This window comes from Syngnathus typhle, linkage group LG7, assembly GCF_033458585.1.
Source record: "Syngnathus typhle isolate RoL2023-S1 ecotype Sweden linkage group LG7, RoL_Styp_1.0, whole genome shotgun sequence".
In the NCBI taxonomy this organism is placed as follows: Eukaryota; Metazoa; Chordata; class Actinopteri; order Syngnathiformes; family Syngnathidae; genus Syngnathus; species Syngnathus typhle.
The window spans coordinates 1086425-1107648 of record NC_083744.1 but is presented as its reverse complement, the minus strand read 5'-3'; the positions used below and the strand labels follow the sequence as shown (position 1 = coordinate 1107648).

The 21224-nt window shown below is 39.8% G+C and overlaps 1 protein-coding gene across 3 annotated transcripts in view; it reads left to right on the top strand.

The window, feature by feature from the left end:
* The window catches only part of coq9 (coenzyme Q9 homolog (S. cerevisiae)), a 71813-nt gene that overhangs the window by 27451 nt on the left and 23138 nt on the right, over window positions 1-21224 (top strand). For 2 of the 3 annotated variants that reach the window (XM_061282511.1, XM_061282510.1), the window contains exon 7: window positions 4014-4169. The exons of the other annotated variant lie outside the window; for it this stretch is intronic. In XM_061282511.1, coding sequence (XP_061138495.1) covers window positions 4014-4169 — 156 coding nt within the window. The remainder of the gene's footprint in view (window positions 1-4013; window positions 4170-21224) is intronic. 3 annotated transcript variants of the gene reach the window in all.

The following is a 21224-nucleotide window of genomic DNA, read 5'->3' as shown; positions in this document are numbered from 1 at the left end:
TAATCTTACGATCAAGATAGTTTGGAAAACCCTGACAATGATGGTCACTTGTAGCTTCATCTGGGGTGGAAGACAGCAATGAGGCATGTTGTTTAACAAAGTGGTCTTTGTTAGAATAGAACTGTCTCGGTAGATGTCTTCTTTTTGCTGAGTTGTCAGCTGCGTCCTGTCTGACCCAGCTGTAACCTCTCTCCTGACCCAGCTGTAACTTTTCTCTTCTGTGGTACATCATAAAAACAACAAGGCCAAACAGCAAGCATATATTGCAGTAATATTGCGGTAAAGCATTGATTAGAGAACGCATGATAACATATATATACATTTTTCTAACAGAAGAATGGGCAAGAATTCCAGTCTCTCGATGTGCAAAACTGGTAGAGACATACCCCAAGCGACTTGCAGCTGTAATTGCAGCAAAAGGTGGGGCTACAAAGTATTAGCGCAAGGGACCGAATAATATTGCACGCCCCACTTTTCAGTTTTTTATTTGTTAAAAAAGTTTAAATTATCCAATAAATTTTGTTCCACTTCACGTTTGTGTCCCACCTGTTGTTGATTCTTGACAAAAAATTAAACTTTTGTATCTTTATGTTTGAAGCCTGAAATGTTGAAAGGTTCAAGGGGGCCGAATACTTTCGCAAGGCACTGTATATAAACTACCGTTTTTTTCCGTGTATAATGCACCCCCATGTATAATACGCACCCTAAAAATGGCATGTTGATGCTGGAAAAAATCCTGTACCCATGTATAATACGCACCCAATTTTTTAATTTTTTTTTTTTTAATTTATTTTATTTTATTTTTTTTAAGTCCCAATGATCGTCACACACGCAGGGAGGCAATGGGTCCCATTTTTATAGTCTTTGGTATGGTCTTAACTAGGCTGGATGTAATTTTTTTTGTTGGCGTTGATTTCTCCGACTGCCCGTAAACGCACCACCGCGCTCCGTGCGCACATGTGAAAAAGGCGTGCGGACGTGAAAAAGGCGGCTCTGTATCGGAGAGACTTTGAAGAGGAATAAAAACACCCTTGGAAACCAAAACTTGCCCCTCGTCGTGACTCGGAGCCGCAACAAATGTTTCGGATTTGTGGAGGGTACATTGTGACAGACAGCAAACGAGCAGGTGATCGAGCAAGCGTCTGATACGAGAGCATTGTGGTCGTATGGAGCGTGTTTGAAGTGAACAGCAGAGACGAAAGGAACAAGGCAAAGTGTTGTGAAATAAAATATTACCTGTAATACGCATTTTGTTATTTGCTGATTGAAACTGCTAATTAAACTGTGAATTGAAACTAATAGGAAGAAAACAACTCTCGCTCTTTATATAGCTGACGTGTCTTGCGCATCCGTTCTGCGCATCTGTAATGGCGGCCTCCGTATGACGTCCGGTCCGCGATGGAGATTAAAAAACAAACAATATTTGACAATAACACACCATCAAGGATTGCACCATCGCATCAAACGATGTGTCGTCAATTATGAATTTTACTGAGTAAGTGTGTTGGGCAGGATGGCTGAATGCGATGCGCGATTGACAACAAACAAGAAGAAAGGTGATTTCAAGTTTTATTTCGAGGGAGATTTGTCTTGTCTCGTCCCCAGTTTTGCTATGTGTCTAGGTTGCCATAGTTTCTGTTCGCGTCGCCCCTCTCTTCCTGTGTCACCTCAATCGATGTAACGTGTTTTGTATTTAAGTCCTGTCTGCCCCTCGCTCACCGTCGGATCATTGCATGTGTTACTGTCATGATGTCTGTTTGGTTTCTGTTCCTGTCTTTGGTAATGTCACCCTGTCTTTTTGTTCCACGTCTTTGTCGGTCAGTCCTGTTGTGTGTTTTGTTGTACCATGACTTTCTTAAAAAAATAAAATACAATAAATAATTAAAAAAAAAAAAATTTAAAAATTTTTTGTACCCATGTATAATGCGCACCCCAGATTTTAGGACAATAAATAAGTTAAATTTTGCGCATTATACACGAAAAAAAACGGTATATTTTAAATAACTATCACATAAACAACAATATTATCAAACCATTTGTGTCACTCCAAATCATTAAATCCATCGATCAAATTTCTCGTCCTTTATGTCATCCTGGTGACAGAGGACATGTCCAGAGCATATGGCGCTTTAAAGTGTTAATTACTTTATTTGTTTTTTTCTGTCTATTTTTCATGTTTTGAATATGTTCAAGATAAAGATATCAAAGCATGTGAAGTGATCAACTATACTAAAAATAACATGTGAAGTGGTCAACTATAAGTAAGTGATGTGTTAATGATCAAGTAAAAACATATATAAGTCGCTCCTGAGTATAAGGCGCCCCCCCCACCCAAACTATGAAAAAAAACGCGATTTATAGTCCGGAAATTACGGTATATTATATTATATATTATATTATATTATATTATATTATATTATATTATATTATATTATATTATATTATATTATATTATATTATATTATATTATATTATATTATTATATTTATATTATATTATTCTACGGACAAACAAAACAGTCAAGTAAACAATACAGAAAGTAAAAACAAGAAGGCACATACAGTGAATAAATAAGAGCAATGAATAAATAATAAATACATAAATAAGAGCAACAGGGTTGAAATGGAGCAATGGTGCATACAGCAGACAGTCAGAATATAGCGCAAAAATACAGGAGAAATGCAAGGCAGCCAACATGGCCCAAAAAGCCAGGACGTTATGCAGCCGAGGGGGCGGAGAGTTCAGGATCCTAACAGCCTGGAGTATGAAGCTGTTGGTGAGTCTGCTAGTGCTGGAGCGCAAGCTTCTGTACCTCTTCCCAGAGGGCAGTAGATCAAACAGAGTGTGAGCGGGGTGACTCACATCACTCACAATCGTGGTCACCTTGTGTGTGAGATGGGAGGTGTAAATGTCCTTCAGGGAGGGGAGTGAAGCACCAATAATCCTACCAGCTGTGTTCACTATGCGCTGCAGGGCCTTCATGTTGTATTCAGTGCAGCTTCCACCCCACACAGCGATACAACTGGAGAGGACGCTCTCAATGGTGCCACGGTAGAATGTGTTCATGATGGCTGGTGGAGCACTTACTCGCCTGAGTTTCCGCAGGAAGTACAGGCGGTGCTGAGCTTTCTTTGCCAGTGATGCAGTGTTGGTGGTCCAGGAGAGGTCTTCACTGATGTGCACCCCCAGGAATCTGGTGCTGCTCACTCTCTCCACTACAGCACCGTCGATGGTCAGTGGCAGGTGTTGGGTATGACCCTTCCGGAAGTCAACAACAATCTCCTTGGTCTTGCTGACGTTCAGCAGGAGGTTGTTGTCCCTGCACCATGTGGTCAGAAGGTCGACCTCCGACCTGTATTGAGTCTCGTCGCCCTTGGTGATGAGACCCATCAGAGTCGTGTCGTCAGCAAATTTCACTGAACGATTACATGTGTCTAACCTTTACGACAATGTAGTACTGCTCCAAATGTTTGTTTAAATTACTTTAGCAGATCGTTTTCGCGTGTTAGCACGATCGCGAATTAGCATCTTTCCACTAACTCGTTAGCCTGCCCAGTACTTCTTGTTAACATGTTACACGCACACACGTATAATATTTATATTTTCAATATTTATACAAAATTTTCTGTCATTTATACTATTAATGTATTATTTACATGTTTGAAACAATTATTGTTCTAATAATAAAATATGTACTTAAATGGTTTCATATACATTTATTGACACACAAAAAACGTACAATTTGGAATTTGCATGTTTTCTCCCACATCCCAAAAACGTAAATGGTAGGCCGATTTACCATTCCAAATTGTCCGTGACTGTGGACATTTGTTTGTTTGTTTGTGTTTTGTTTGTTTGTTTGTGTGTGACCTGGGATTGCCTGGCAACCAATTCACGGTGTACCCCTCCTACCGCTCTTGGAATAGGCTCCACGCTCGCGACCCAGTTCGGAAGATGAATGTCAATAATATACACGGTTCCATTTAACTTGTCTCTCATTTCCATTTGTATAGATGAATTGGTACACTAAAAGAGCAGCACTGACTGGCATCTATAACACCACTGAGCTTGTGATGCTTCAGGACTCCTCCCCAGACTTCCAGGACACTTGGAACTTCCTAGACAACCGCATTCAGGATATAGCCAGCATAGTCTCTTCTGCCAAACAGGTATAGTGCAGCCACAGATTTCACAAGGGACATGAAAATAGGATTTGTGTGTGTGTGTGTCTCCTTTTAGTGACTGAAAACACAATTTCTCATTATTTTGTGACATTGAAATATGACTGATGGCAACCTGCGGTTTGGCAAATGCATAGTCACCTCATGAATGCCTCGAACTGTAAACTATGTCTCGAAAGGGTGATGGTGCCTTCCTGGTTAGGGTGAAGGCCGTCCATCTTCAGCAGGTTAAGGCAGCCCCAGAAAGAGGAACAATTAGCTACAAACTGCAGTCCCAGATTTTTGCAGAAGCTAGACAGCTACCTATTAAGGTATAATAATCTGCTAAACCTCTCATCATTGCCAAGCATGTTTTTGGGATGTGGGAGGAAACCGGAGGACCCGGAGAAAACCCACGCAGGCACGAGTGAACATGCAAACTCCACATAGGGAGGGCCGGAGGTGGAATCTCACCCTCCGAACCAGTGCCACACCGTGCTGCCTGATAAAATTAAATTGGAAATAAAAATTCATCCAACGGCAAATGATCCAAAGGAAGCTATTAACCCAGACTTTCACTATTACGGAAATGGATTGGAAAATTGTGCATACAACTCGGAAGGTCAATTCAACAACTACATAAATGTGGAAAGTAAATGGTCCATAATCCACTTCAACAGTAGTTTACATGCCAAAAAAGTCCAGGACTATCTTCAGACATTTGACAAGCCTTTTAACATCATTGGAAACGTGGACCAAGGAAACTACAGAGACAACGAACTTCCACCTTGAAGGATATAAATCAGTCCACAAATGCAGAAGCAACAAAACGGGTGGTGGAGTCGCACTCTAAATTGAAAACAATATTTGGTTTGAAACATTAGTCAATGGCGAAAATGTTTGTGAATGTCTAACAGTCGAAATCAGGCCGGGACGAAGGCAAAAAAAACTATATCTTGGCTCTAAATATGCCCAGGTGCCAATATGGAGGTGTTGAATGAACATGTTAACGAAATGCTTGCAAAATCAAAACAAAAGGAAGTATTCCTATGTGGAGACTTCAGTATTTACCTACTAAGGTCATGCTGTAACCGACGACTTTGTGAATTTAATGTACTCATTTGGTTTCTGCCCATTGATTACCAAACCTACAAGAATACCAGAGAGCAGTGCCACTCTAATAGTCAACATTGTCACAAATGTACTAGATACAGAACTAACTAGTGGTATTTTAAGTGACATCATGGACCACTTTCCATTATTTTCTATTTGTGACTATGGAAACAAATGGCACACGCACTTTACAGAAGTTATATCCATCCATCCATCCATCCATCCAAACCCCACCCACCCATCCAACATTTTGTTCTGAGTAGCCTACCGTGAATTCCGTACTATTAGCCGCACCGGACTATAAGCCGCACCAGCTAAAATTGGGGGATATTTTAGTTTTTTGTCTTATATAAGCCGCACCGGACTATAAGCCGCACGTGCACACACGTTTTTTTACAAAGAAAGACCGTTCACAGAAAGCCTTTTTAAAGTTTTAATAACATACTTTAACATGTCTTTCTAAACATTGCCTGTGACGCAGCAGTAGTACCGCAGCAACACGGAAGTGTGCACACGAGTTATTAACAAAGAAAGACTGGACACAGAAAGCTTTTTTAAAGTTTTAATAACATACCTTTACATTTCTTTCCAACGCGAGTTATTAACAAAGACTGGACACAGAAAGCTAAGTTAAAGTTTTAATAACATACCTTAACATTTCTTTCCAAACACTGCTCGTGCCGCGGCAGTAATACCGCAGCAACACGGAAGTAACACAAGACTAATAGGGCTGGATTAAAAAAAACATACCCGGTGAAAGTCACTGAAACGCGGCGGTAACACAGCAGCAACACGGTAGTACAGCACCAACAGGGCTCGTTAAAAAACATACCAGTAAAAGTAAAAAAAAGAGCTTCATCGTCTTCATCTTCCTCCTGTGCAATGGTGAAACCATTGAAGCCTTCCTCTTCAGCGTCCGATTGGAATAGCGTTAGATATCCTTCGCCTCACACTTTCTCAGTCTCTCTTTCGTCGTCGCTTTTATGCATTTCTTCGAGTGTGATGAGGGTCTGTTCATGGTAATTTTATTCATGCACGAAGCGCTAAATTACATTAAACTAGCGAGCGACACGTATAGCTAAAGAGTAGACGGGACCACGAAATAGAGAAAAGGGTGACGCAACCGTCTTGACAAACTAGCACGTCTTCTTCGGCGCATTATCTCTTCTTCATCTGTCTCGCTCTTGCTTCCTGCTAGAGCGCCCCGGAGGCCGTAAAAATCCATTAATACGCCGCGCCGTCATTTAAGCTCTATTTCCCTATTTGACAGCCAAATTGACTGCTTTTAACTTAAAAGCTGCATCAAATGCATTTCTTCGTGTGTTTTCCATGAGGGTGTGTGCGTGATGCGCGAAATGTTCAAAACACAAACTAGCACGTCTTCTTCGGCGCATTATTTCTTATTATTTCTTCTTCGTCTGTCTCGCTGACAAACAAAGAAGAAATACCGTTTTTTTCCGTGTATAATGCGCGAAATTTAACTAGTTTATTGTCCTAAAATCTGGGGTGCGCATTATACATGGGTACAATTTTTTTTTTTTTAAGAAAATCATGGTACAACAAAACCAACAACAGGACTGACCGACAAAGACGTGGAACAAAAGGACAGGGTGACATTACCAAAGACAGGAACAGAAACCAAACAGACATCATGACAGTAACACATGCAATGATCCGACGGTGAGCGAGGGGCAGACAGGACTTAAATACAAAACACGTTACATCGATTGAGGTGACACAGGAAGAGAGGGGCGACGCGAACAGAAACTATGGCAACCTAGACACATAGCAAAACTGGGGACGAGACATGACAAATCTCCCTCGAAATCAAACTTGAAATCACCTTTCTTCTTGTTTGTTGTCAATAGCGCATCGCATTCAGCCATCCTGGCCAACACACTTAGTCAGTAAAATTCATAATTGACGACACATCGTTTGATGCGATGGTGCAATCCTTGATGGTGTGTTATTGTCAAATATTGTTTGTTTTTTAATCTCCATCGCGGACCGGACGTCATACGGAGGCAGTATGACTGCGCATGCGCACTATGGATCCCATGCGCAGAACGGATGCGCAAGACACGTCAGCTATATAAAGAGCGAGAGTTGTTTTCTTCCTATTAGTTTTAATTCACAGTTTAATTAGCAGTTTCAATCAGCAAATAACAAAATGCGTATTACAACACTTTGCCCTGTTCCTTTCGTCTCTGCTGTTCACTTTAAACACGCTCCATACGACCGCAATGCTCTCGTATCAGACGCTTGCTCGATCACCTGCTCGTTTGCTGTCACAATGTACCCTACACAAATCCGAAACATTTGTTGCGGCTCCGAGTCACGACGAGGGGCAAGTTTTGGTTTCCAAGGGTGTTTTTATTCTTCTTCAACGTCTCTCCCATACAGAGCCGCCTTTTTCACGTCCGCACGCCTTTTTCACATGTCCGCACTGAGCGCGGTGGTGCCTTTACGGGCAGTCGGAGAAATCAACGCCAACAAAAAAAATTACATCCAGCCTAATTAAGACCATACCAAAGACTATAAAAATGGGACCCATTGCCTCCCTGCGTGTGTGACGATCATTGGGACTTAAAAAAAAAAAGAAAAACATTTAAAAAAAATTCATAAAAACTGGGTGCGTATTATACATGGGTACAGGATTTTTTCCAGCATCAACATGCCATTTTTAGGGTGCGTATTATACATGGGGGCGCATTATACACGGAAAAAAACGGTAATAAGAATAAGAAGAAGAATAAGAAGCAAGAGCGACTTGCTTCCTGCAAGAGCGCCCCCTGGAGGCCGTAAAAATCCATAAATACTCCGCGCCGCCATTTAAGCCTCGGGGTTCAAAGTAACCTTCTGAATAAAATGCATTAAAAGTTCACGTTCATTACAACTCGTTTTTGATGAGCAAAATGTCAGAAGAATTTAATTTAAATGCTGATTGATTGGGTTTTAATACAATGCAGATGGTCCAAACAGCGCCACTGCTTTGTGTAATCTCTGAGTCACATGGCAGAGTAAGAGAAAGGGTTTAGAGCCCTTTGACGCAGGTCACCTAGCGTGCATTCCTACTAAAGCTCATAATAGTCACAAGTAGGGGTGTAACGATTTATCGATACACATCGATTAATCGCGCTACGATTTGTTGGCATCGATGCTAAACGTAAACATCGATCTATATCGCCCGTTTTTGACCTCGGACATTAGACGCGACTTTATTTTGAAATCCAGTTCATTGTTGCTTGCTTCCTCTTTCCGGGAGCAGTGCGCGGCGTGTTGTGTTGTGTTGTGTTGTGAGCAGAGCAGGCACGTGAAAGGGGAGCCGACAACTACGCGGCTCCTGGGCTGATGCTATGGCTAGTGTCCAAGAAGACGAGGAAATTCGCTCGCCTTTGGGCTTCAAGTCATTCGTTTGGAAGCACTTTGTAATTTCCTAAATAAAGAGTTTGCAGTACCTTGTTGATTTTGCGTATGAATTGTTGTAAATCAGGATATTGTTCTATATCGATCGTAGAGCACTATATCGTGATGTATCATGAATGAATCACAGCAGGCTTTAAGATATCGGCAAATATCTTATCGTGCGTCTTTGTATCGTTATGATATCGTATCGTGACAAAACCCGCGATTTACACCCCTAGTCATAAGCAACACAGCCAGAATAAGCAGCAGCCATAGTAGTGTTTCAAAATAGTATTTTTGTTGTTTTTTTCTTCAAGATACCGCAGTGTATAAAAGTGAAATCTATTTTTTATTTTTTTTGCCATTTTTCACATGTCCTGAGTGTTGTTAGTCACCTAAATGTAAAATTCCTTGTTTGGCACGCTCAAACATGGCGAATAAAAAACTCTTAAATCTTGAATCTCGAAGTGATCAAGTCATCACAAAAACCACGAAAAAATCCTTATATAAGCCGCACCTGACTATAAGCCGCAGGGTTCAAAATTTTGGAAAAAAGTCACGGCTTATCGTCCGGAATTTACGGTATGTGTTCACACCACACCACAAAACTTGGTGGTACGGCCAGAAAGGAGCAGAAGTTCATATTTCCAAGACTCAATTAGGTGTTCATGTGACTGTATAGGCCTTGTTATAGAATAGTGGCCTTTGATGTTGCTAAAACCTTAAATAAAAGTTAAACAAGTAATTGTGTGAAGGCGAAGGCCTTCACACATATGTTATTCTACACCAGGGGTCCCCAAACTTTTTCCTGTGAGGGCCACATAACCTTTCCCTTCTCTGATGGCGGGCCGGTGGCAGTTTGTAACAGAAAAAGTGTGACGATCGTAGGGGAGCTTAAAAAAATTATTGTTTTCCAGAAAGCCACACATAACCAAATAACGGTTATTTAATAACCCTTTCCAGGTTCTTTACAGAAAAAAAGTCAGGAAACAAATAATAACACTATTAATGAAATAAATAATAACTAAACCCTCTCTGAGTTCTTCACAGAAAAAACAGGAAATAAATAACTAAATAACTCTCTCTGGGTTCTTCATAGAAAAAAAAACATGGAACATTAACTTTCTGTTGTGCCATGCACAATCTTAACAGATAAAAGTTCAGCTCAGTTGTCAGAGCAGAACCTCTCTGACACATATGAGCAGTCTCTTAAAGTTCTTGTGTTCCTTCCTTATAATCCTTTTGTAGGTTCCAGTAGGCTTGTAGACACTGCTGTCATTTTTGTTAAAGTTTGATAGTGCGTCATAGTCTGGAGTAAAATTTGTTGTGGCAATTCTTAGGCGAGATCCGAGGTGTTGGTCCGTTTACCTCGATCTGTGACGGGTAGATGTTGACGTTCATGTGGCTGAACGTCACGTCGCGTACGTCGAGCCAAATTGGCAACTCTTTTAAACGCTCGGCACTGCTTTACTTGGGCGACATTTTAACGGAAGGATTCCAGGGGAAGGTTTGTGGGTGGCTTTAGCGCAAAACTGCATCTGAAAGCTCAGCGCGCAAATTACAAGAATGCTGTCGTCACAGCCCACGCTCTAAATTCGGGACTGATACAAATAGAGCGCGAGTGCGCCATGTCCGTACACGCACTTGTGAGTGTGCACCGAGCTTTCTGACACGGCTTCCGGTAGTAAATGCGCAGGCGAGCGCTTCCCCATCTACTGGGGAAACGCAGTCATTGCAGGCAAAATGAGCAAAAAAAAAAAAAAAGTTTAATAATACAATTTATTCAGGGTTGGCGGGCCGTAGTTTGGTGACCCCTGTTCTACACCATTCTCTATTATTAGTGTGAAGGTGAAGACCTTCACACTATTGTTATTCCTGTACTTTATTATTATACAACTTATTCCGCTCACTTTTTTGGCGCTTAACTACTTCCACATACTTCAACCGATTCACTCCATTCCACTTTTCACTTATTCCAAATATTCATGGCAAGTGTGCTCACATTTTTCTCGTTCCAAAAATTTTCCGTTTTCGCATAATTCACAAATTTATGGCGATTTTTGCCCCATTCATTCTTAATGGCAGATTCAACATTTCACATTTACGTTGTTCCAGTTTGATATTCACATAATTCAACACATTCAAATCACATTGGGGACATTCCCAAACTTGCCAAATTCAACATTTTCACGTTTTCATCTTTTATTTTGAAATTCACACCCAATTCCTTTTTCCCTTTTCCCTTCTCATTTCTACATTTTTCAACCGATTCAACCCATTCCAACTTTCAACTGTTCATCTTTTCTCTACCTATTCCACAACTTCCCACTTACCAAAAACTTCACATCTTTTATTTTGAAATTCAACCAAAATTCTCTAAAATTTCCTTTTTTCTACTCTAATTTCTACATTTTTCAACCGATTCAACCCATTCCAACTTTCAACTGTTCATCTTTTCTCTACCTATTCCACAACTTCCCACTTACCAAAAACTTCACATCTTTTATTTTGAAATTCAACCAAAATTCTCTAAAATTTCCTTTTTTCTACTCTAATTTCTACATTTTTCAACCGATTCAACCCATTCCAACTTTCAACTGTTCATCATTTTTCTACCTATTCAACAACTTCCCACTTACCAAATACTTCACTTCTTTTATTTTGAAATTCACACCCAATTCCTTTTTCCCTTCTCATTTCTACATTTTTCAACCGATTCAACCCATTCCAACTTTCAACTATTCATCATTTTTCTACCTATTCCACAACTTCCCACTTACCAAAAACTTCACATCTTTTATTTTGAAATTCACACCCAATTCCTTTTTCCCTTCTCATTTCTACATTTTTCAACCGATTCAACCCATTCCAACTTTCAACTGTTCATCATTTTTCTACCTATTCCACAACTTCCCACTTACCAAAAACTTCACATCTTTTATTTTGAAATTCACACCCACTTCCTTTTTCCCTTCTCATTTCTACATTTTTCAACCGATTCAACCCATTTCAACTTTCAACTGTTCATCATTTCTTTACCTATTCCACAACTTAACAAAAACTTCAATCTTTTATTTTGAAATTCACACCCAGTTCCTTTTTCCCTTCTCATTTCTACATTTTTCAACCGATTCAACTCGTTTCAACATCATTCTGCAACATTCCTTCAATATTTATTCAACTTCTTCACCTTCACACGCAATTCCTTCAGGAATTGCAAATTCTAGTTATTGTGTGAAGGCGAAGGCCTTCACACTTATGTTATTCTACTCCATTAACTTTATTGTGTGAAGGCGAAGGCCTTCACACATATGTTATTCTACACCATTCTCTATTATTGTGTGAAGGCGAAGGCCTTCACACATTGATATTGTACTTTATTATTAAACAACTTATTCCTCCCACTTTTTTGACATCTAACTACTCCCATATGCTTCAACCGATTCACCTCGTTCAACCTTTCACACGTTCCAAAAATTCATGGCACGCTTGCCAGTATTTTTCGCGTTCATAACATTTACCGTTTTTAAGTAATTAGCAAATTTGTGCCTTTTATTTCCCCATTCATTCTTAATGGCAATGTCAACCCGAGCCAGTTTCCTGTAGTGGGTTCGATTCCCACATTGGGCGTCATTAATTATTTTACTCTTTATTCTTCCCGCTTATCATTTTCAACGCTTATCATTTGTAACTTTTGTCATTCGCATTCAACATTCATTACATTAAGCAATTTCCACCACTTTGATTACGCATTCGCATTCAACAAACACATTCATTACATTAACCAAATTCAACCAGCAAGAAGGAAGGATCCTCATTAGCTCAGTCGGAAACACAATGGAAATGTCAGCCCGAGCCAGTTTCCTGTAGTGGGTTCGATTCCCACATTGGGAGTCATAAATTATTTTACTCTTTATTCTTCCCCCTTATGATTTTCAACGCTTATCATTTGTACCTTTTTTGTAACATTTGTAACGTTTCATTTTTAACGCTTATCATTTGTACCTTTTTGTAACATGTATTTGTAACATTTTCCCATTTATTTCACAATTATCTATTTTCCCTTTGTATTCTTCCCGCTCATCATTTTTAACGCTTAACGTTTGTAACTTAACATCTGCCTTCGCCTTCACACGCAATTTCTTCCGAAATTGCAATTCTAGTTATTGTGTGAAGGCGAAGGCCTTCACACATATGTTATTCTACACCATTCTCTATTATTATTATTGTGTGAAGGCGAAGGCCTTCACACATATGTTATTCTACACCATTCTCTATTATTATTATTATTATTATTCTCTTTTATTCTCCACACTTTTTTGTCCACTTTCATCTTCCACATAATTCATCCGATTCACTCCATTCCACTTTCCACGTATTCCAAATATTCACGCGATGAGCGCTTCCATTTTTCTCGTTCCGAAAATTTTCCGATTCCGCAAAATTCCCAAAATTCCGACAAATTTTTCCCCATCCATTCTTAATGGCACATTCGACATTTCACAAAATTTCGTTTTTCACCTCTAACTTCTACATTTTTCAACCGATTCAACCCATTCCAACTTTCAACTGTTCATCTTTTGCCTACCTATTCCACAACTTCCCACTTACCAAAAATTCCAAATTTTCAAATTTGAAATTCAACCAAAATTCTCCAAAATTCAGTTTTTCCACTCTAATTTCTACATTTTTCAACCGATTCAACCCATTCCAACTTTCAACTGTTCATCTTTTGCCTACCTATTCCACAACTTCCCACTTACCAAAAATTCCGAACTTTCACATTTGAAATTCAACCAAATTCTCCAAAATTTCGTTTTTCCACTCTAATTTCTACATTTTTCGACCGATTCAACCCATTCCACATTTATTCCCTTTATTCATCTTATGCTTACCACATTCACTCCCAATCACCCCCACTTCCACTATGCTTACACAATTCAACCCTTGACCCCCAATTCCAGTGTGGCGGCCATCTTGGATGACCCAGAAGTGCCACCAATGAACCCAGAATGAACCGGAAGTGCCCCAAATCAAACCGAAAGTGTCCCCAAATAGACCGGAAGTGACCTCAGGTAAACCGGAAGTGACCCAAAATCAAACCGGAAGTGACCCCAAATGTACCGGAAGTGACCTTTTTAGACCGGAAATGACCCCTAATAAACCGGAAGTGACCTCAGACGAACCGGAAGTGACCCAAATTAAACCGGAAGTGACCCAAATAAACCGGAAGTGACCCCAAATAGACCGGAAGTGACCTCTGGTAAACCGGAAGTGACCCCAAATCAAACCGGAAGTGACCCCAAATCAACCGGAAGTGACCTTTTTAGACCGGAAATGACCCCAAATAAACCGGAAGTGACCTCAGCTAAACCGGAAGTGACCTGTTTTAAACCGGAAGTGACCCAAATAAACCGGAAGTGACCCAAACTAGACCGGAAGTGACCCGAATCAAACCGGAAGTGACCTTATTTTAACACTGAGTGGCCCAAATAGCTACATTTGCGCTAACTTTTTCTTTTTTTGTCTGATTTAACCCGTTTCAACATTTTTACCCCAAAAGTGAACCTCCTGAGGCCGTTTTTTTTGTTTTGTTCAAAATTTAGAAAGATTTTGGCGCAATTGCTTTTTTTTATTTACCCATTCATTCTCTATGGGGATTCAACATTTGCTCTAACTTCTACATTTTTTAACTGATTCAACCCGTTCCAACTTTCAACTGTACATCTACCTATTCTACAACTTCCCACTTACCAAAAATTCCAAATTCGAAATTCAACCAAATTCTCCAAAATTTCGTTTTTCTACTCTAATTTCTACATTTTTCAACCGATTCAACCCATTCCAACTTTCAGCTGTTCATCTTTTGCCTACCAATTCCACAACTTCCCACTTACCAAATATTCCAAACTTTCAATTTTGAAATTCACCACAAATTCTCCAAATATTCTACATTTCTCAAGTAATTCAACACGTTTCAACATCGTTCGGCAGCATTCCCCGAAAAAGTTATTCATACATTTCGCCTTCACACGCAATTTCTCCAGAAATTGCAAAATTCTAGTTATTATTATTATTCTCTTTTATTCTCCACACTTTTTTGTCCAGTTTCATCTTCCGCATAATTCATCCGATTCACTCCATTCCACTTTTCACGTATTCCAAATATTCACGCGATGAGCGCTTCCATTTTTCTCGTTCCGAAAATTTTCCGTTTCCGCAAAATTCCCCAAATTCCGACAAATTTTTCCCCATTCATTCTCAATGGCACATTCGACATTTCACATTTACGTCGTTCCAATTTGAAATTCACATCATTCAGCACATTCTAATCACATTCGGAAGGATTCTCGACATTCCCAAAATTCCCAAATTCGAAAATTTCTCGTTTTCACGTTAAAAATTCCGACAAATTTTCACAAAATTTCGTTTTTCACCTCTAACTTCTACATTTTTCAACCGATTCAACTCGTTCCAACTTTCAACTGTTCATCTTTTGCCTACCTATTCCACAACGTCCCACTTACCAAAAACTTCACATCTTTTATTTTGAAATTCAACCAAAATTCTCTAAAATTTCGTTTTTCTACTCTAATTTCTACATTTTTCAACCGATTCAACCCATTCCAACTTTCAACTGTTCATTATTTTTCTACTGATTCCACAACTTCCCACTTACCAAAAGCTTCACATCTTTTATTTTGAAATTCACACCCAATTCCTTTTCCCTTCTCATTTCTACATTTTTCAACCGATTCAACCCATTCCAACTTTCAACTGTTCATCATTTTTCTACCTATTCCACAACTTCCCACTTACCAAAACCTTCACATCTTTTATTTTGAAATTCACACCCAATTCTCCAATATTTCCTTTTCTCCTTCTCATTTCTACATTTTTCAACCGATTCAACCCATTCCAACTTTCAACTGTTCATCATTTTTCTACCTATTCCACAACTTCCCACGTCCCAAAAACTTCACATCTTTTATTTTGAAATTCCCACCCAATTCCTTTTTCCCTTCTCATTTCTACATTTTTCAACCGATTCAACCCATTCCAACTTTCAACTGTTCATCATTTTTCTACCTATTCCACAACTTCCCACTTACCAAAAACTTCACATCTTTTATTTTGAAATTCACACCCAATTCCTTTTTCCCTTCTCATTTCTACATTTTTCAACCGATTCAACCCATTCCAAATTTATTCACTTAATTCACCTTATTCTTCCCACATTCACTCCCATTCACCCCCACTTCCACTATGCTTACACAATTCAACCCTTGACCCCCAATTCCAGTGTGGCGGCCATCTTGGATGACCCTGAAGTGCCACCAATGAACCCACAATGAACCGGAAGTGCCCCAAATCAAACCGAAAGTGACCCCAAATAGACCGGAAGTGACCTCAGGTAAACCGGAAGTGACCCCAAATCAAACCGGAAGTGACCCCAAATGTACCGGAAGTGACCTTTTTAGACCGGAAATGACCCCCTAATAAACCGGAAGTGACCTCAGACGAACCGGAAGTGACCCAAATTAAACCGGAAGTGACCCAAATAAACCGGAAGTGACCCCAAATAGACCGGAAGTGACCCCAAATAGACCGGAAGTGACCTCAGGTAAACCGGAAGTGACCCCAAATCAAACCGGAAGTGACCCCAAATGAACCTTAAGTGACCTTTTTAGACCGGAAATGACCCCAAATAAACCGGAAGTGACCTCAGCTAAACCGGAAGTGACCCCAAATCAAACCGGAAGTGACCCCAAATGTACCGGAAGTGACCCTTTTAGACCGGAAATGACCCCTAATAAACCGGAAGTGACCACAGACGAACCGGAAGTGACCCAAATAAACCGGAAGTGACCCCAAGTAGACCGGAAGTGACCCCAAATAGACCGGAAGTGACCTCTGGTAAACCGGAAGTGACCCCAAATCAAACCGGAAGTGACCCAAAATGAACCGGAAATGACCCCAAATAAACCGGAAGTGACCTCAGCTAAACCGGAAGTGACCTGTTTTAAACCGGAAGTGACCCAAATAAACCGGAAGTGACCCAAATTAGACCGGAAATGACCCGAATCAAGCCGGAAGTGACCTTATTTCAACACTAAGTGCCCCAAATAGCTACATTTGCGCTAACGTCTTCGTTTTTTGTCCGATTTAACCCGTTTCAACATTTTTACCCCAAAAGTGAACCTCCTGAGGCCGTTTTTTTTGGTTTTGTTCCAAATCTAGAAAGATTTTGGCGCAATTGCTTTTTTTTATTTTCCCATTCATTCTCTATGGGGATTCAACATTTGCTCTAACTTCTACATTTTTTAACTGATTCAACCCGTTCCAACTTTCAACTGTTCATCTTTTGCCTACCTATTCCACAACTTCCCACTTACCAACAATTCCAAATTTAAAATTCAACCAAATTCTCCAAAATTTCGTTTTTCTACTCTAACTTCTACATTTTTCTACCGATTCAACCCATTCCAACTTTCAACTGTTCATCTTTTGCCTACCTATTCCACAACTTCCCACTTACCAAATATTCCAAACTTTCAATTTTGAAATTCACCACAAATTCTCCAAATATTCTACATTTCTCAAGTAATTCAACACGTTTCAACATCGCTCGGCAGCATTCCCCGAAAAAGTTATTCATACATTTCGCCTTCACACGCAATTTCTCCAGAAATTGCAAAATTCTAGTTATTATTATTATTCTCTACGTTTCTCCACACTTTTTTGACACGTTTCATCTTCCACATAATTCATCCGATTCACTCCATTCCACTTTTCACGTATTCCAAATATTCACGCGACGAGCGCTTGTATTTTGCTCGTTCCGAAAATTTTCCGATTCCGCAAAATTCCCAAAATTCCGACAAATTTTTCCCCATTCATTCTTAATGGCACATTCGACATTTCACATTTACGTCGTTCCAATTTGAAATTCACATCATTCAGCACATTCTAATCACATTCGGAAGGATTCTCGACATTCCCAAAATTCCCAAATTCGAAAATTTCACGTTTTCACGTTAAAAATTCCGACAAATTTTCACAAAATTTCGTTTTTCACCTCTAACTTCTACATTTTTCAACCGATTCAACTCGTTCCAACTTTCAACTGTTCATCTTTTGCCTACCTATTCCACAACGTCCCACTTACCAAAAACTTCACATCTTTTATTTTGAAATTCAACCAAAATTCTCTAAAATTTCGTTTTTCTACTCTAATTTCTACATTTTTCAACCGATTCAACCCATTCCAACTTTCAACTGTTCATTATTTTTCTACTGATTCCACAACTTCCCACTTACCAAAAGCTTCACATCTTTTATTTTGAAATTCACACCCAATTCCTTTTCCCTTCTCATTTCTACATTTTTCAACCGATTCAACCCATTCCAACTTTCAACTGTTCATCATTTTTCTACCTATTCCACAACTTCCCACTTACCAAAAACTTCACATCTTTTATTTTGAAATTCACACCCAATTCTCCAATATTTCCGTTTCTCCTTCTCATTTCTACATTTTTCAACCGATTCAACCCATTCCAACTTTCAACTGTTCATCATTTTTCTACCTATTCCACAACTTCCCACTTACCAAAAACTTCACATCTTTTATTTTGAAATTCACACCCAATTCCTTTTTCCCTTCTCATTTCTACATTTTTCAACAGATTCAACCCATTCCAAATTTATTCACTTAATTCACCTTATTCTTCCCACATTCACTCCCATTCACCCCCACTTCCACTATGCTTACACAATTCAACCCTTGACCCCCAATTCCAGTGTGGCGGCCATCTTGGATGACCCTGAAGTGCCACCAATGAACCCAGAATGAACCGGAAGTGGCCCAAATCAAACCGAAAGTGACCCCAAATAGACCGGAAGTGACCTCAGGTAAACCGGAAGTGACCCCAAATCAAACCGGAAGTGACCCCAAATGTACCGGAAGTGACCTTTTTAGACCGGAAATGACCCCTAATAAACCGGAAGTGACCTCAGACGAACCGGAAGTGACCCAAATTAAACCGGAAGTGACCCCAAATAGACCGGAAGTGACCTCAGGTAAACCGGAAGTGACCCCAAATCAAACCGGAAGTGACCCCAAATGTACCGGAAGTGACCTTTTTAGACCGGAAATGACCCCTTATAAACCGGAAGTGACCTCAGACGAACCGGAAGTGACCCAAATTAAACCGGAAGTGACCCAAATAAACCGGAAGTGACCCCAAATAGACCGGAAGTGACCTCTGGTAAACCGGAAGTGACCCCAAATCAAACCGGAAGTGACCCAAAATGAACCGGAAGTGACCTTTTTAGACCGGAAATGACCCCAAATAAACCGGAAGTGACCTCAGCTAAACCGGAAGTGACCTGTTTTAAACCGGAAGTGACCCAAATAAACCGGAAGTGACCCAAATTAGACCGGAAATGACCCGAATCAAGCCGGAAGTGACCTTATTTCAACACTAAGTGCCCCAAATAGCTACATTTGCGCTTACGTCTTCGTTTTTTGTCCGATATAACCCGTTTCAACATTTTTACCCCAAAAGTGAACCTCCTGAGGCCGTTTTTTTTGGTTTTGTTCCAAATCTAGAAAGATTTTGGCGCAATTGCTTTTTTTTATTTTCCCATTCATTCTCTATGGGGATTCAACATTTGCTCTAACTTCTACATTTTTTAACTGATTCAACCCGTTCCAACTTTCAACTGTTCATCTTTTGCCTACCTATTCCACAACTTCCCACTTACCAACAATTCCAAATTTAAAATTCAACCAAATTCTCCAAAATTTCGTTTTTCTACTCTAACTTCTAAATTTTTCTACCGATTCAACCCATTCCAACTTTCAACTGTTCATCTTTTGCCTACCTATTCCACAACTTCCCACTTACCAAATATTCCAAACTTTCAATTTTGAAATTCACCACAAATTCTCCAAATATTCTACATTTCTCAAGTAATTCAACACGTTTCAACATCGTTCGGCAGCATTCCCCGAAAAAGTTATTCATACATTTCGCCTTCACACGCAATTTCTCCAGAAATTGCAAAATTCTAGTTATTATTATATTTTATTCTCCTCACTTTTTTGACACGTTTCATCTTCCACACAATTCATCCGATTCACTCCATTCCACTTTTCACGTATTCCAAATATTCACGCGACGAGCGCTTGTATTTTTCTCGTTCCGAAAATTTACCGATTCCGCAAAATTCCCAAAATTCCGACAAATTTTTCCCCATTCATTCTTAATGGCACATTCGACATTTCACATTTACGTCGTTCCAATTTGAAATTCACATCATTCAACACATTCTAATCGCATTCGGAAGGATTCTCGACATTCCCAAAATTCCCAAATTCAAAAATTTCACGTTTTCACGTTAAAAATTCCGACAAATTTTCGCAAAACTTCGTTTTTCACCTCTAACTTCTACATTTTTCAACCGATTCAACCCATTCCAACTTTCAACTGTTCATCTTTTGCCTACCTATTCCACAACTTCCCACTTACCACAAACTTCACATCTTTTATTTTGAAATTCAACCAAAATTCTCTAAAATTTCGTTTTTCTACTCTAATTTCCACATTTTTCAACCGATTCAACCCATTCCAACTTTCAAGTGTTCATCTTTTGCCTACCTATTCCACAACTTCCCACTTACCAAAAATTCCACATTTTCAAATTTGAAATTCAACCAAAATTCTCTAAAATTTTGTTTTTCTACTCTAATTTCTACATTTTTCGACCGATTCAACCCATTCCAAATGTATTCACCTTATGCTTCCCACATTCACTCCCATTCACCCCCACTTCCACTACGCTTACACATTCAACCCTTGACCCCCAATTCCAGTGTGGCGGCCATCTTGGATTGACCCTAAGGTGCCCCCAATGAACCCAAAATGAACCGGAAGTGCCCCAAATCAAACCGGAAGTGACCCCAAATACACTGGAATTGACCTCAGGTAAACCGGAAGTGACCCCAGATCAAACCGGAAGTGACCCCAAATGTACCAGAAGTGACCTTTTTAGACCGGAAATGACCCCTAATAAACCGGAAGGGACCTCAGACGAACCGGAAGTGACCCAAATTAAACCGGAAGTGACCCAAATAAACCGGAAGTGACCCAAATCAAACCGGAAGTGACCCCTAATAGACCGGAAGTGACCTCAGGTAAACCGGAAGTGACCCCAAATGAACCGGAAGTGACTTTTTTAACCGGAAGTGACCCCAAATAAACCGGAAGTGACCTCAGCTAAACCGGAAGTGACCTATATTAAACCGGAAGTGTCACAAATAAAATAGGAAGTGACCCAAATTAGACCGGAAATGACCCGAATCAAGCCGGAAGTGACCTTATTTCAACACTAAGTGCCCCAAATAGCTACATTTGCGCTAACGTCTTCGTTTTTTGTCCGATTTAACCCGTTTCAACATTTTTACCCCAAAAGTGAACCTCCTGAGGCCGTTTTTTTTGTTTTGTTCCAAATTTAGAAAGATTTTGGCGCAATTGCTTT